Source organism: Aedes albopictus, chromosome 2, assembly GCF_035046485.1.
Source record: "Aedes albopictus strain Foshan chromosome 2, AalbF5, whole genome shotgun sequence".
NCBI lineage: Eukaryota > Metazoa > Arthropoda > Insecta > Diptera > Culicidae > Aedes > Aedes albopictus.
Window position 1 is genome coordinate 333,437,850 of NC_085137.1, and position 13,734 is coordinate 333,451,583.

At 38.4% G+C, this 13,734-nt stretch overlaps 1 protein-coding gene across 1 annotated transcript in view; it reads right to left on the minus strand.

Moving 5' to 3' along the window:
- Positions 1-291: 291 nt before the first annotated feature.
- Positions 292-13,734, minus strand: part of LOC115267620 (myrosinase 1-like) — a 37,375-nt gene continuing 23,932 nt past the window's right edge. Inside the window, exons 5-6 of the mRNA XM_029874761.2 lie at positions 709-947; positions 292-640 (exon numbers count right to left, since the gene is read on the minus strand). Coding sequence (XP_029730621.2) covers positions 394-640; positions 709-947 — 486 coding nt within the window. The 3' untranslated portion in view covers positions 292-393. The remainder of the gene's footprint in view (positions 641-708; positions 948-13,734) is intronic.

Sequence of the window (13,734 nt, forward strand, 5' to 3'; positions counted from 1 at the left end):
GATTCCAGAGGCACTATTCTCCAGTTGGAACATTTGAACCTGAACAAGCTAACCTGAGAAACACAGAATTCGTCTTTTAAATGCCCAAACAAATATTATATGTGATTGGGATATTCTTCAATGCGAAGACTACCTCCCGCCTACCCCTTCTACATAACGGTGTAATGCGAAAGCAATAGCATATTTTTTTAAAATGAGAATAAATCTCAGATGAAGTATGCGGTTTGGATGCTAATCAATATGTAAACCTGTATAGAAAAAGCTTTCGGACACATGCAATAATAACACTAATTAAAAAAGCATTCACTTGTTTCCGAGAAAAAATAATACACATATGTACAACTTATAAAAAATGTAAAATACTGTCACAGGCACAGACGAGATTCACATTCCCTATTTGCTGTAAATCACTTTCAGTGCGATTCCCAGCATGGCCAGCGTCAAGTATATCACAGGAACCCTAATACTACTGTTTGAGCGATAAGCCGATGGTGCTTTGATGATGACCTCCGGCGCCGGCCGGTAACTCCAGTCGATCCGATGCGTTCGCACAATCTTGGCATAAACCTTGGCCGAAGCTTTGGGTGTTCTCGTTCGGTTCGGACTCGAAAAGTCCACATGGTACAGTCCGAATTTCTCCCTGAAATCCATATAGAACGCGGGTTAATTAAAAAGAATTTGAATTTACAATTAAGCAGTTCTCCTCACGTAAATCCAGCCTTCCACTCGAAGCTATCCATCAGACTCCAAGCGATATACATCTGCACATTGCACCCGTCCTCGATGGCGTCCAGCACGGCCTCCAGGTACGAGTTGAAGTAGTCGATTCGCTTGACATCGTGGGTGCCACCCCGGTCGCTAACGCCATTCTCGGTGACGTAGACCGGTGGATTGTTGTACTCGCGGCGGATCCAGTTGAGCAACTTGTTCATTCCCGATGGTACCACCTGGTCGGAAGGAATGGAGCTGGGTATAAATCCGATTCGGATATGAATGTGATGAAGATATGATAATGATGACGGTGCACTTATGGGCGATGAAAAATAGCATTCATTTACTGCATATTGCATTGTGAATTGGACTGTCTAGGGCGAGCGCACCAGGAGGCAAACCACAATCTAGAGACGGTATCTGGTTATAAAAGTGTTTGCGTTGGCTGATTAGGATCGTAAATATTGATTGCCGTTAAATGGTTAATGGCTTTTGACAGATTACAAGTGTTAACATATGTATTGAGGCTGCGGCGTGGAATTCAGTGTGCAAGAAACAAGTTCTAATCTTAATGAGAGAGTATATGGAGTTCTTTGGTCTCCCGTTATCCTTGCGTTATCCATAGGAATGCAATCCGGAGGCGGTGGATGCAAATCACCTAGAATTCTTCCATGATTTTATGAGCAAAGTGAAACGAACTTGGTTAAAACGTTATTCTTCTTAGCTATTTGGAATGCGACCAGGGTTTTGTTGAATAGTCCCTCTGTTATTGGCTGTAACCTCCCTGAGGAAGGCCCAAACCAAGGGCCGAAACGTAGGAAGATATAAAGTAATTCCGCCTAAAAATCCATTTTGACCGGAAACAGCCAGTAACAGAGGGTTATTCTTCTTCTTATTGGCATTACGTCCCCACAAAGCCTGCTTCCCAGCCTAATGTTCTATGAGCATTTTTATTAACTGAGAGCTTCCTCTGACAATAACTATATTACATGTGTAAATCGTATGGCAGGCACGAAGATATACTATGCCAGAATAAGATAAAGAAATTTCCTTTCATGAAAAGATCCTGGACCGACCGGGAATCGAGCCCGTCACTCTCATGCTGAAAACCCACGCCCTTGTAGCTTTTACTATATGGGGCCGAGTTTAAACGTTCTATTGCTTTTATATATGCAGATACATAAATTCTATAACATTAGCTCGAACGACAAATTGACAAATTTTCAGGAATGCAGGAATTTTTATTTTCAAGGGAGGTTGCGATTCAGATAAAGGAGAGAAGTAGGTAGATGAGCTATACAGTTTGGCTATTAGAATAACTAGCCACAGAAGCCCAGTGTCGTGACTAAAAGAAATAACTGATTAAAATTTCAGCCAAATCCATTAAAATTAAGAGGGGCATCAAATCAATTTTATGTTTTTCGATTAGGCCGTTACAAATATTTATTTCACTTTTTGTCCCACCACTCTTTGGCTGGTCGAAGGGGGATAAAAATAATAAAGCATTTAATCTGAAAAATATTTAAAACGCATCGGATTTGTCAAAGAATTTTCACCAAACCTCGACATTTTGATAAATATTTTTTCATCTGCCCCCTCAAAATGCATAATCCAGCCAATTTTTTTTGAAGGGGGGGGGGGGGACAAAAAGTCGAAATATAATTTGTGTCAGCCTTATTTGAAGTTCGAAAATCATAACCACACTAAAACTTGCCAGAAATTAACTCTTGCAGCACAACTTGAAAGATAAACTCGTTTGCTGCAAGTTCTCCGAACAAAGTATGCCAATAAAATTAATGGAAACATGTGTAATTATCACTTTTGTGATCAGAAAAACGTTAAAAAGTTTATTTTCGATATTTTTTGTTCTGGAACACCCTAATATACGTAATAAGTTGGATATTTTAAAACGGTATTATATTCTCTAATGATTTGAGGTTATTTGCTTCTTTGACATCAATGCTGTAGGTGTTAGCAAAAAATATTTAAATTCGGGAAAGCAAAAGACGTCCCAAAAACAGAAATTTTGGAGGCAACCACGCTGTGGCACGAAATTGGGCTGAACGTAGTAGCTTTGCTTCCTTGTAGTTTGCCTTGGCTACCCCCTATCGCGGATGTCAACAAACAAGCATGTTGGGGTGTTACCCATCGATACCAGTGCTGACGCGATTCAACTTTCTTCGCGCCAAAGCATAATTGCCCCCAAAACGCTGTGTTCTATGGACACAATTGGCTTTCACGAATTTTTATAATTATTGCTCAATTTCTACTGCATTAATGTCAAAGAAGCAAATATCCACGAAACATTAGAGAACAGTATGCCGTTTTATTAGGTGCGTTCATTGGAGACGAACGAACGGCTGGACAAAATTATCAGTCACGTCTCCCATCAATATTCAGACATCGAGACATCAATATTCAGGTTCAATCAACGATTAGCAAGAACGGCCAAAGATGGACATGGGCGTAGCCAGAGGGGAGCAGGGGTGCCGTGACCCCCCCCCCCTGGCCACCAGATTTGTTTTTAATTCGGGCCGTGACAAAATTATTAGTAATTAGGAATTTCAGAAAAAAAAATTCTAAAGAAATAAACCATTCGAATTATTTAGGATTTCATCCACAATTATCAAACTTGGTTTCCACATAAACCCCAAGAAATTTCGCCACTCTAAGATTACCAGTTCAATCTTATCATAGAATTTTACACCTAATAAGAAGCTTGGCTGAATTTCTAAATTGTGTGATTCTTATTCATGGAAAAATAACATGCCAATTTTTCCGGATATTCCTCGCACGGTGCCTTCAGAAATTTTTACAGATACCGTAAACTGGGGTCAAATTGATCTTCGGGTCGAAATTGATCAGACGTTTTTCGGTTAGAAAAAGCATATTTTTAATAATTTTCTTTTAAGCATCGTGCTGTTGAAATCTGATACTTCATGCTATTTGTAAGAAAACTATTGAAAAAATGCTTTATCTTCTTAAAAAACGACTGATCAATTTCAACCCGGAGATCAATTTGACCCCGGTTTACGGTACTTCTTCAAGGAAGCATCGACGAACTTCTCCAGCAATTCTCTCATAGCTTCCTTCAGTGCTTCCATCATGGATGCCTACAGAGTGTTCTTCTAGAATTCCTCTAGGGACCAGCCATTCCTCCTGGAATTTTCCCAGGGATGTATTCTCCAGTGATTGTGCCACAGCTTTTTTTTTGTGGATTCCTTCAGGAACTTCACCAGAGATCCTTTTAGGGATTTCTGCAGGTATTTGTTCTGAGATTTATCCACGCATTTCCCCATATATTTTTTTAAGAATTCCGATAGAGATTGCTAAATTAATTGCATATAGGTAATTATTCGAATTTTTGTAAGAGTTTTTTCCAGGTTTTTTTTCTCAAAATTTTACCAGAAATTATTCAAAAATCAATTCAAGAATTCCTAATGATTCCTTCAATGATTCGTCCAAAAATCACTGCTGACATGGACTCCTATTCTAGGTATTTCATCGTTAAGAAAGCTGTCCCAGGATTTTCTTAAAAATTGTTCATGGTATTGCTTCCGGTATCCCTCAAGGAATTTCATCATGAATTCCTCCAAGTATTCATTCAAGAGTTCCTCCAGAGGTTCACTCGAGAATTCCCTCTGCAATTTTTTCAAGAACAACATCAGGAATTATTTTAACGCATTTCTCCAAGGATTCCCCTAGGAACTCTTGCTGGGATTTCTTTGGAAATTCCTCCTGGAATTCATTCAAGAACTGCACCAGGAATTCCCAAGCAGCAAACTTGTTACAAAGAAGTGTCGACTGCGCAAGTTTTTGGTTGTATAAGAGTTACATTCATGTAATTCTAACCCAAAGGCAAAATAATTTGAAAATGGTCCGTGTCCAACCAAAACCCTGCGCTGTCGACACACCTTTGCAACATGTGTGTTGCTGGGGAATTACTCCATAGCTTCCTCCATGAACTGTTTCGAGATTCCCTTAGGAATTCCTATTGGGATGGCTTCCGGGGTTCCACCTGGGGTTTCTTCAGGATTTCCTCCAGGGATTCCTTGAGGAACTGCTATAGGGATGCCTGCAGGAGTTCCTTCGCGAACTCTTCTAAGGATTCCATCAGGGTTTCTCCGAGAATTCTTTCTGTGATTTCTTCAGTTCCTCCTCCTGGGAATTCTTCGGAATTGTTTTTTTTTTGAATTCCCTTATGAATTCTTCCTGGGATACCTCCAGAAATTTCTCCAGAGATTAATTCAAGAATTACTCTAGGAATTTCTCCGCTAATTTAAGAATTCTCCCTTGAATTCTTAAGGGAATTTTTGCAGGGTTTCCTCCGAAAACTCCTTCAGAAATTCTAAAAGAGATTCCTCTAGAATTCCTCTACAGGCCTTACTCCAGAAATATCTTCAGGGGTTCCTCAAAGAATTCCTCCAGGGATTCCTCTTTGAAATGCTAGTGAATCTTAAAGAAGTTCCTCCAGAGATTTTTCTAGGGATACCTCTTGGAATTCCTTCAGGGATTATTCTAGGAATTTCTCCAAAGATTTCTGCAAGACTTACTCTAAGTATTCCTCCAAGAATTTATGCAAAGATTCTTCCACGAGTTCCTGAGTTTCCTCCAAGAATTTGTGTACAGATTCCTTCAGGAATTCCTACAGGCATGTCTCCAGTAATTCTTTCAGGAATTGCTCCAGGTATTCTTCTAGGAATTCCTTCATTAATTCCTTTGAGAAAACCTTTAGGTATTCTTCCAGGAATACCTCCAGCCATTCCTCCATGAGTTCCTCCAAGAATCCTTCAGAGATTTTTCCAGGAATTCCGTCAGGGATATCTTCAAGAATGGTTAAAGTAATTCCTCCAGGAATTCGCTCCGAAATTCTTACAGTAATTCATCCAGGAGTTTTTTCAGGAAATCCTCCAGATTTTTTTCAGGGATTACTCCAAAAATCCCCTTATGAATTCCTCCGGGAATTTATTCAGGAATTTCGCCAAGGATTCTTCCAGAGACTTCTCCAAAAATTGCTTCAGGAATTCTTCCTGAAATTCCTCCAGAAGGTTTTTCTTTAGCAATTCACCCAGGGATTGCTCCGAGAATTCCTCCAGGGTTTCCTCTTCAAATTTCTCCAAGGATTCCGCCAGGAATTTGTCCAGAAGTTCCTCCAGGATTTCCTCCAGAGCACTATGGGCCAGAAATCAAAATTTTGCGACAAAAGTCAAAAAAGTTGTTTTTCTAAGATCAATAAATTTTCATATTTGTATGATTGTTTGGGCTATGTTTGATTATACCGACTGATTTTTTCGATTTGTAACAAAATTGTATCGTTTTTTGTATGGAGAAACTCAAGGGCGTAGCCAAGGGGGGGGCAGGGGGGGCCACGGCCCCCCCCCTCCCCCTGACCGATCAACTATATTCTAACTTAACCGAAAAACTTAGATGATCAGAGCTGTTTTTGACTAGTAAAAATAAAATTCTCCTGCATCCTCGTATTTTTTTTTAATGTATGCAGGAATTCCTTCGGAAATTCTTGGAGGAATACCTTCGAAAATTCCTGAGGGTATTCCTTCGGAAATACCTGGAGGAATTCCTTTAGAAATTCCTGAGGGAATTCCATCCAAAATTCCTGGAGGAATCCCTTCGCAAATTCCTGGAAGAATTCCATCGGAAATTCCTGAAGGAATTCCTTCGGAAATTCCTGGAGCAATTCCTTCGGAAATTCCTTGGGCAGTTCCTTGGGAAAATCTTGGATGAATACCTTCGGAGATTCCTGGAGGAATTCTTTCAGAAATCCATAGAGAAATTCGTGAGGAAATCCTTAGGTGAATTCCTTACGAAATTCCTGGACAAAATAATTCCAAACTTCCTGGAGGAATGCTTTCGGAAATTCCTGGAGGAATTCCTTCCGAAAGTCCTGGAGGAATTCCTTCGGAAAGTCGTGGAGGATTTTTTTCGGAAATACTTTTTGGATTTTTTTTTTGGAAATTCATGCAGGAGTTCCTTCAGAAATTCCTAGCGGAATTCCTGGAGGAATTCCTTCGGAAATTCCAGAAGGAACTCCATCGGAAATTCCTGGAGGAATTCCTTCAAAAATTTCGGGAGGAATTCCTTCGGAAATTGCTGGACGAATTCCTTTGGAATTCCAGGAGGAATTCCTTTAGGAATTCCTGGAGGAATCCTTTCGGAAATTCCGGGAGGAATCCCTTCGGAAATTGCTGGGCGAACTTCATTGGAAATTCCAGGAGGAATTCCTTCAGAAATTCCTGCAATAATTTCTTCGGCAATTACTGGACGAATTCCTTCGGAAATTGCTGCACGAATTCTTTTGGAAATTCCTGGAGGAATTCCTTCAGAAATTCCTGGAAGATTTTTTTTCGGAAATTCTTTTTAGATTTTTTTGGAAATTCCTGGAGAATTACCGTCGGAAATTCCTAGCAGAATTCCTTCGGAAAATCCTGAAGGGATTCTTTCGGAAATTCCGGGAGGAATTCCTTCAGAAATTCCACGAGGAATTTCTTCAAAAATTCCTGGAGGAATTCTTTCAGAAATTTTGGGAGAAATTCCTTCGGAAATTGCTAGACGAATTCCTTTGGAGATTCCTGGAGGAATTCATTCGGAAATTCCAGAATGAATTTCTTTAGGAATTCCTGAGGGAATTCTTTCGGAAATTCCGGGAGGAATTGCTACGGAAATTCCTGAAGCAATTCTTTCAAAAAATCCTGGAGGAATTCCTTAAGAAAATGCAGAATTCTTGGAGGAATCCCTTCGCAAATTCCTGGAAGAATTCCTTCGGAAATTCCTGAAGGAATTCCTTCGAAATTTTCTGGAGGAATTCCTTCGGAAATTCCTTGGGGAGTTCCCTCGAAAAATCTTGGATGAATACCTCCGGAAATTCCTGGAGGAATTCTTTCAGAAATCTATAGAGAAATTCCTGAGAAAATCCTTGGATGAATTCCTTATGACATTCCTGGAAAAAAATCATTCTAAATTTCTTAGAGGAATGATTTTTATGATTCCTGGAGGAATTCCTTCGGAAACTACTGTACGAATTCCTTTGGAAATCCCAGAAGGAATTGCATCGGAAATTGCTGGAATAATTTCTACGGAAATTACTGGAAGAATTCCTTCGGAAATTCCTGGAGGTATTCTTTCGGAAATTCCCGGAGGAATTCCTTCAGAAATTCCTGGAGGTATTCCTTCGGAAATTCCTGGAGATTTTTTTTTCGGAAAGTCTTTTTGGATTTTATTTTTGGAAATTCCAAGAGGAATTCCCTCGAAAATTCATGGAGGAATTTCTTTACAAATTCCGTTAGGAAGTCCTTCAAAAACTTCTGGAGGAATTCTTTCGGAAATTCCGGGAGAAATTCCTTCGGAAATTGCTGGACAAACTCGTTTAAAGATTCATGGAAATTCCTGCAGGAATTCTTTCGGAATTTCTTCGGAAATTCCTGGAGAAATCCCTCCGGAATCTCTTGGATGCATTCCTTCTTAAATTCGTGGAGCAATTATTTCGGAAATTCCTGGAGGAATTCCTTCGGAAATTCTTCGAGAAATTTCTTCAAAATTCCCGGAGGAATTCCATTGGAAATTCCTGAAGGTATTCCTTTGGAAATTCCTTCGGAAATTCCTGGAGAAACTCTTTTGGAAATTCCTGAAGGATTTTTTTTGGAAATCCCAGGAAGAATTCCTTCAGAAATTCCAGGAGAAATTCTGTCGGAAATTCCTGGAGAAATTCCTTTGGAAATTTCCAAAGGAATTTCTCCATGAATTTCCGATGTAATCCCACCCGGAAATTCCTTCAGGATTTTCCGAATGAATTCCTCCATGTATTTCCAAGAGAATTCCTCCAGGAATTTCCGTGGCAATTCCTCCAGGAATTTCGGAGGGAAATTCTCCAGGAACTTCCGGGGAAATTCCTCCAGGAAATTTCGACAAAAATTCCTCCACAAATTTCCGGAGGAATTACTCTAGGAACTTCAGGAGGAATTACTCCAGGAATTTCTAAAGGAATTCTTCCAGGAATTTTCAAGGGAATTCCTCTTGGAATTTTCAAAGGATTTCCTCCTGGAATTTCCGAAGGAATTCCTTCATGAATGTCCGAAGAAATCCCTCCATGAATTTCCGAAGGAATTAATCCAGAAATTTTCCGACGGGATTCCTCTACGAATATCCGAAGAAATTCCTCGAGGAATTTTCGGAGGAATTCCTCCAAGAATTTCCGAAGAAATTCTTCTAGGAATTTTCAAAGGAATTCCTCTTGGATTTTTTAAAAGATGTCCTCCTGGAATTTCCGAAGGAATTCCTCCATGAATGTTCGAAGGAATTCCTCCATGAATGTTCGAAGGAATTCCTCCATGAATTTCCGAATGAATTCCTCCAGGAATTTTGCGATGGAATTTCTAAAGAATTTTACGAAGGAATTCTTACATGAATTTCCAAAGGAATTCCCCCAGAAATTTTCCGACGGAATCCCTCCACGAATTTCCGAAGAAATTCCTCGAGGAATTTCCGGAGGAATTCCTCCAGGAAATACCGAAGGGATTCCTCCATGAATTTCCGAAGAAATTCTTCCAGGAATTTTGCGAAGCAAATCCTAAAGCATTTTCCGAAGGAGTTCCTCCATGAATTTCTGAAGGAATTGCTCCAGAAATTTTCCGAAAGAATTCATTCACGAATTTCTGAAGAAATTCCTCCACGAACTTTCAAAGGAATTCCTCCAGGAATTTCCTGAGAAATTCCTCCATGAATTTCAGGATGAATTTTTACAGAAATTTCCGGAGAAGATCCTCCAGGAATTTCCGAAGGAGATCCTCCAGGATTTTCAAAGAAATTTCTTCTGCAATTTCCGAAGGAATTCTTCCTGGAATTTCCGAAGGAATTCCTTCATAAATTTCCGAAGGAATTCCTTCAGGAATTTCCGAAGGAAATCTTCCAGCAATTTCCGAAGGAATTCCTCCAGGGATTTTCAAAGGAATTTCACCTGGAATTTTCAAAGGAGTTCCTGCCGGAATTTCCGAAGGAATTCTTTCATGAATGTCCGAACGAATTCCACCAGGAATTTTCGAAAGAATTTCTCCAAGAATTCCTTCACGAATTTCCGAAGGGGTTCCTCCATAAATTTCAGAAGGAATTCCTCCAGGACTTTTGCGAAGGAATCGCTCAAGGATTTTCTGAAGGAATTCCTCCATGAATTTCCGAAGGAATTCCTCCAGAAATTTCAGGAAGGAATTTCATCAGGTATTTTCGAAGGAATTACTCCAGGAATTCCCGAAGAAATTCCTCCAGGAATTCCCGAAGGAAATCCTCCTCGAATTCTCGAAGGAATTCCTCCAAGAATTTCCGAGGGAATTCCTCCGGGATTTTCCCGAAGAATTCCTCCATGAGTTTCCGGAGGAGCTTGTCCAGGAATTTCCATAGGGATTCCTCCAGGAATTTTCAAAGGAATTTCTCCTGGAATTTTCAAAGGATTTTCTCCTGAATTTCCGAAGGAATTCCTCTACGAATTTACAAAGAAATCCCTCCCGGAATTTCCAAAGAAATTTCTTATGGATTTGCTTTGAAATACCTCCAAAAATTTCCGGATGAATTCCTCCAAAAATTTTTGACGGTTGTCCTCAAAAAATTTCCTTAGGATTTTCTCACATAATCCCCAAACCTGTTTCTGAATGAATTTTTAAAGAAGTTTCTCAAGTTTTCGTAGGAATTTCGCAATACATTTTTGAAGGAATTTCCGAAGAAACTTCTCAAGGATCTTTCGCTGGAATTCCTTGAGGAATTTCGTAAAGATTTATAAAAAAACCGAAAAAAAATCCTCAACGAACTTATCAAACAATTTCTCACAAAATTTCCGAAGGTAAACAATTTCAAGACATTTCAGACATATGTCAAAAAAAATTCCAAACGAACTCCTTTAACAATTTCCGAATTTCCCTTATCAAGGCATTTTTAAAGGAACTCTTCAAAGAATTTCCGAATGAGTTCTTCTAGGAAATAAAAAATCACAAAAAGCATTTCTTCAGGAATTTCCGAAATATTTTTTCAACGAAGTTTTGAAAGATTTTTAAAGAAATTCCTTATGGAATTTCAGAATGGATATCTCAAGGGACTTTGAGTGATTTTTTTTTTCAATATTTTCGAAAGAATTGCTTCAGGAATTTTTGAAGGAATTCTCACAGAAATTTCCGGATGAATTCCTCCAAGAATTTTTGAAGGCATTCCTCAAGGAATTTTCGGAAGAATTCCTCACGAAAACTCCGAAGGAGTTCTAAATCTATTTCAAGGAAATTCCTCAAGGAATTCCCGAAGAATCTTCTAAAGGAAATCGTAGAAGAACTCTCGAAGGAATGTCTTATGGAATTTCTCAAGGAGCTTTAGAAATGAAGGAATTCCTCAAGAAATTTTTGAAGAATTTGTCAAGGAATTTCAGGTGGAATTCCTCATGGATTTTCGAAACAAACTCCTGAAATTATTTTTTAATTGATTCCTCTAAAAATTTCCGAATGCATTCCTCTAGCAACTTCCAAAGATATTCCTCCAGGAATTTCCGAAGGAATTCCTTTAGAAATTTTCAAAGATTTTTTTCCCGTTATTCCGAAGGAATTCATTAATGGATTTTTCGAAGAAATTTCTCCAAAAATTTCTTAGGGTATTCCTCAAGGAAAGGAATCTTAGATTGATTGGAATTTTTGAAAGAATTCCCGGAGAAATTCTTAAAGTATTTTCTGGATCTTCTCAAACGGATTTTTGGTGGAATTAAGAATGATATTTGTAAAGAATTACTGGGAAATTCTCAAAAGAATGCATGGTGAAATTCGTAATAAAACTTCTGGAGGAATTATTGAAGATATTTCTGAAGGTATTCCTAACGGAAAAAGTTTTCCGAAGGTAATTTCTTCTGGAATATCCACATTAAAATAACCTGGAAAAATATTAAAGAAATTTCTGGAGAAACTGCTGGATAAATTTAAATTCATGATGGCATTTTTTTAAGAAATTCCTGAAGTAATATCTTAAGGAATTCCTCAGGATTATAATCATATACGATTCTTCCATTGAACCATTCCTGTTAATCACCCATATTTCAAAATTCACTTTTTTTTTTAAATGATGAAGTATTCAAGGAGTGGATGAAGGAGTTCAACTCCTTGTTACTGCAAAGTGGTTTTCAGTGTAAGGGTGCTCGCCCCCCCCTTGCCGAAAAGCAGGCTACGCCCTTGGAGAAACTTCTTATGAGCGAAAATTCTCAATTATAACCAATATTAAGAAAAATGTGATTTGTGGTGAAAAATGCGATTAAAAAATATAAAGCATACATTTCCTAAAAGTAGATTTAGTAAATTTTGCATATTTGATGCACAAATTGCGATGCTTTTAAGTTTCAAAACAAATTTTACAATATTTACTCAAATTTTACGGTTTATTTGCCAATGTGTTCAAAAAGTAGGAGTATTCGACCTTATTCGACATGCAACCGGTCTAGGATGCTAGTTTAGACTCTTCTTTTTCGAATGCTACCGGACTTTTTTGCAGGAACTTGCGGGAAGCCAAGTTAGAGTGATTTTAGTGCTTGCTTAAATTTTACAATAATGTCTAAGACAATTTGGGCAGGAGCACCTTTTTGGGCACTTGCTGTTATAACGCAGTCAATTTCAAACCGATTGACTTGAATTTTTGAACACGGTTAGATACTCTGCCTATCTGATCGTGTCTCAAAAATCAAGTCAATCGGATCAAAATTGACTGAGTTATAGCAGCAAGTGCTCAAAATAGGTGCTCCTGCCGAAATGGTCCCAGACCCTATAGGGTAATATATTTCACGCTGTGCTTCAATAATCATCCACTCTTGCCATTACGACGCTATGACTTTATGGCTTGTAAAACAATATACAAAGCAACAAACAACTTTCATTCTGGAAGGTTTTGTTTCAAATATAAATGTGATTATAAGCTTTTAAATCAAGACCACAGACTTACTCAATGTGCAAAGTTTCGGTATATCAATCAAAATTAGAATTTTAAATAAACTCAACGTACATACATATGTACAGATGGATACATTATGAGAGAAATTAGGAACAAATCCACAGCTCAAGTGAGATTTTAACTCACGACCCTTATATGCTACACAAGTACTTTACCGGCTTAGCTACCGAGCCTATCAATGACACGGCATTTTAAATAATATAAGGAAAATCAAATCTTTTCCCTAGTCGCAAATATATCCATCCCACTTGTACATATGATCGAAGAGCGAACACAATTTATTGTTCAAATACCGATTCCAAGTCATTTGACCGAGTGCCTTTTGGCTGATTGTCGCTTGGCTGAATGCCATCTGGCCGAACGTCATTTGGCTGAATGCCGTTTGGCTGAATAAGAAACAATCGTGCCACTGTACACCACGTCAGTATAACTCAAAATAATCCCCTTTGATTAAAAGGAGGAAAATCTTTGATAAAATATTGACAGTTTTAACGCCAAGTAAATCCCTGAATTGTAAAATAAGAAAGAATAGTCAATAATTGAAGGAAGGAAGAATGAAAAATTAATGATGATCAAATTGGCAGCTAGAATGTGAAAAGAGGACTCTGAATTATTTTGAACATAATTCGGCCAAGTGGCATTCTGCCAAATGCCGGACATCTTAAACACCTGAGCAGCGAATTATTTCACCAAAACCATACATACATGACATATATACATAAATTAAGATTATTAAAAATCATAATTGACCACACGAATTGATGTACCGGAACTTTGCACTTTGAGTAAGTGTGTGATATTGATTTAAACGTCTACAATCACAGTCTTACATGAAACGATACCTTCCAGAATAATAGTAGTATGTTGCTATGTGTATTGTTTCGCAAGCTATTAAGAGATTGCGTCGTAATGGCAAAAGTCTATATATAATAGTGGATGGTTATTAAAGCACAGCGTAAAACATTTAAAAATTAACGCAAGCGCTTAAATCATTATGTCATGGTTTCTCGCAAATTCTCGCAAAGAAGTCCGATAGCATCCGAAAAAGTTGAG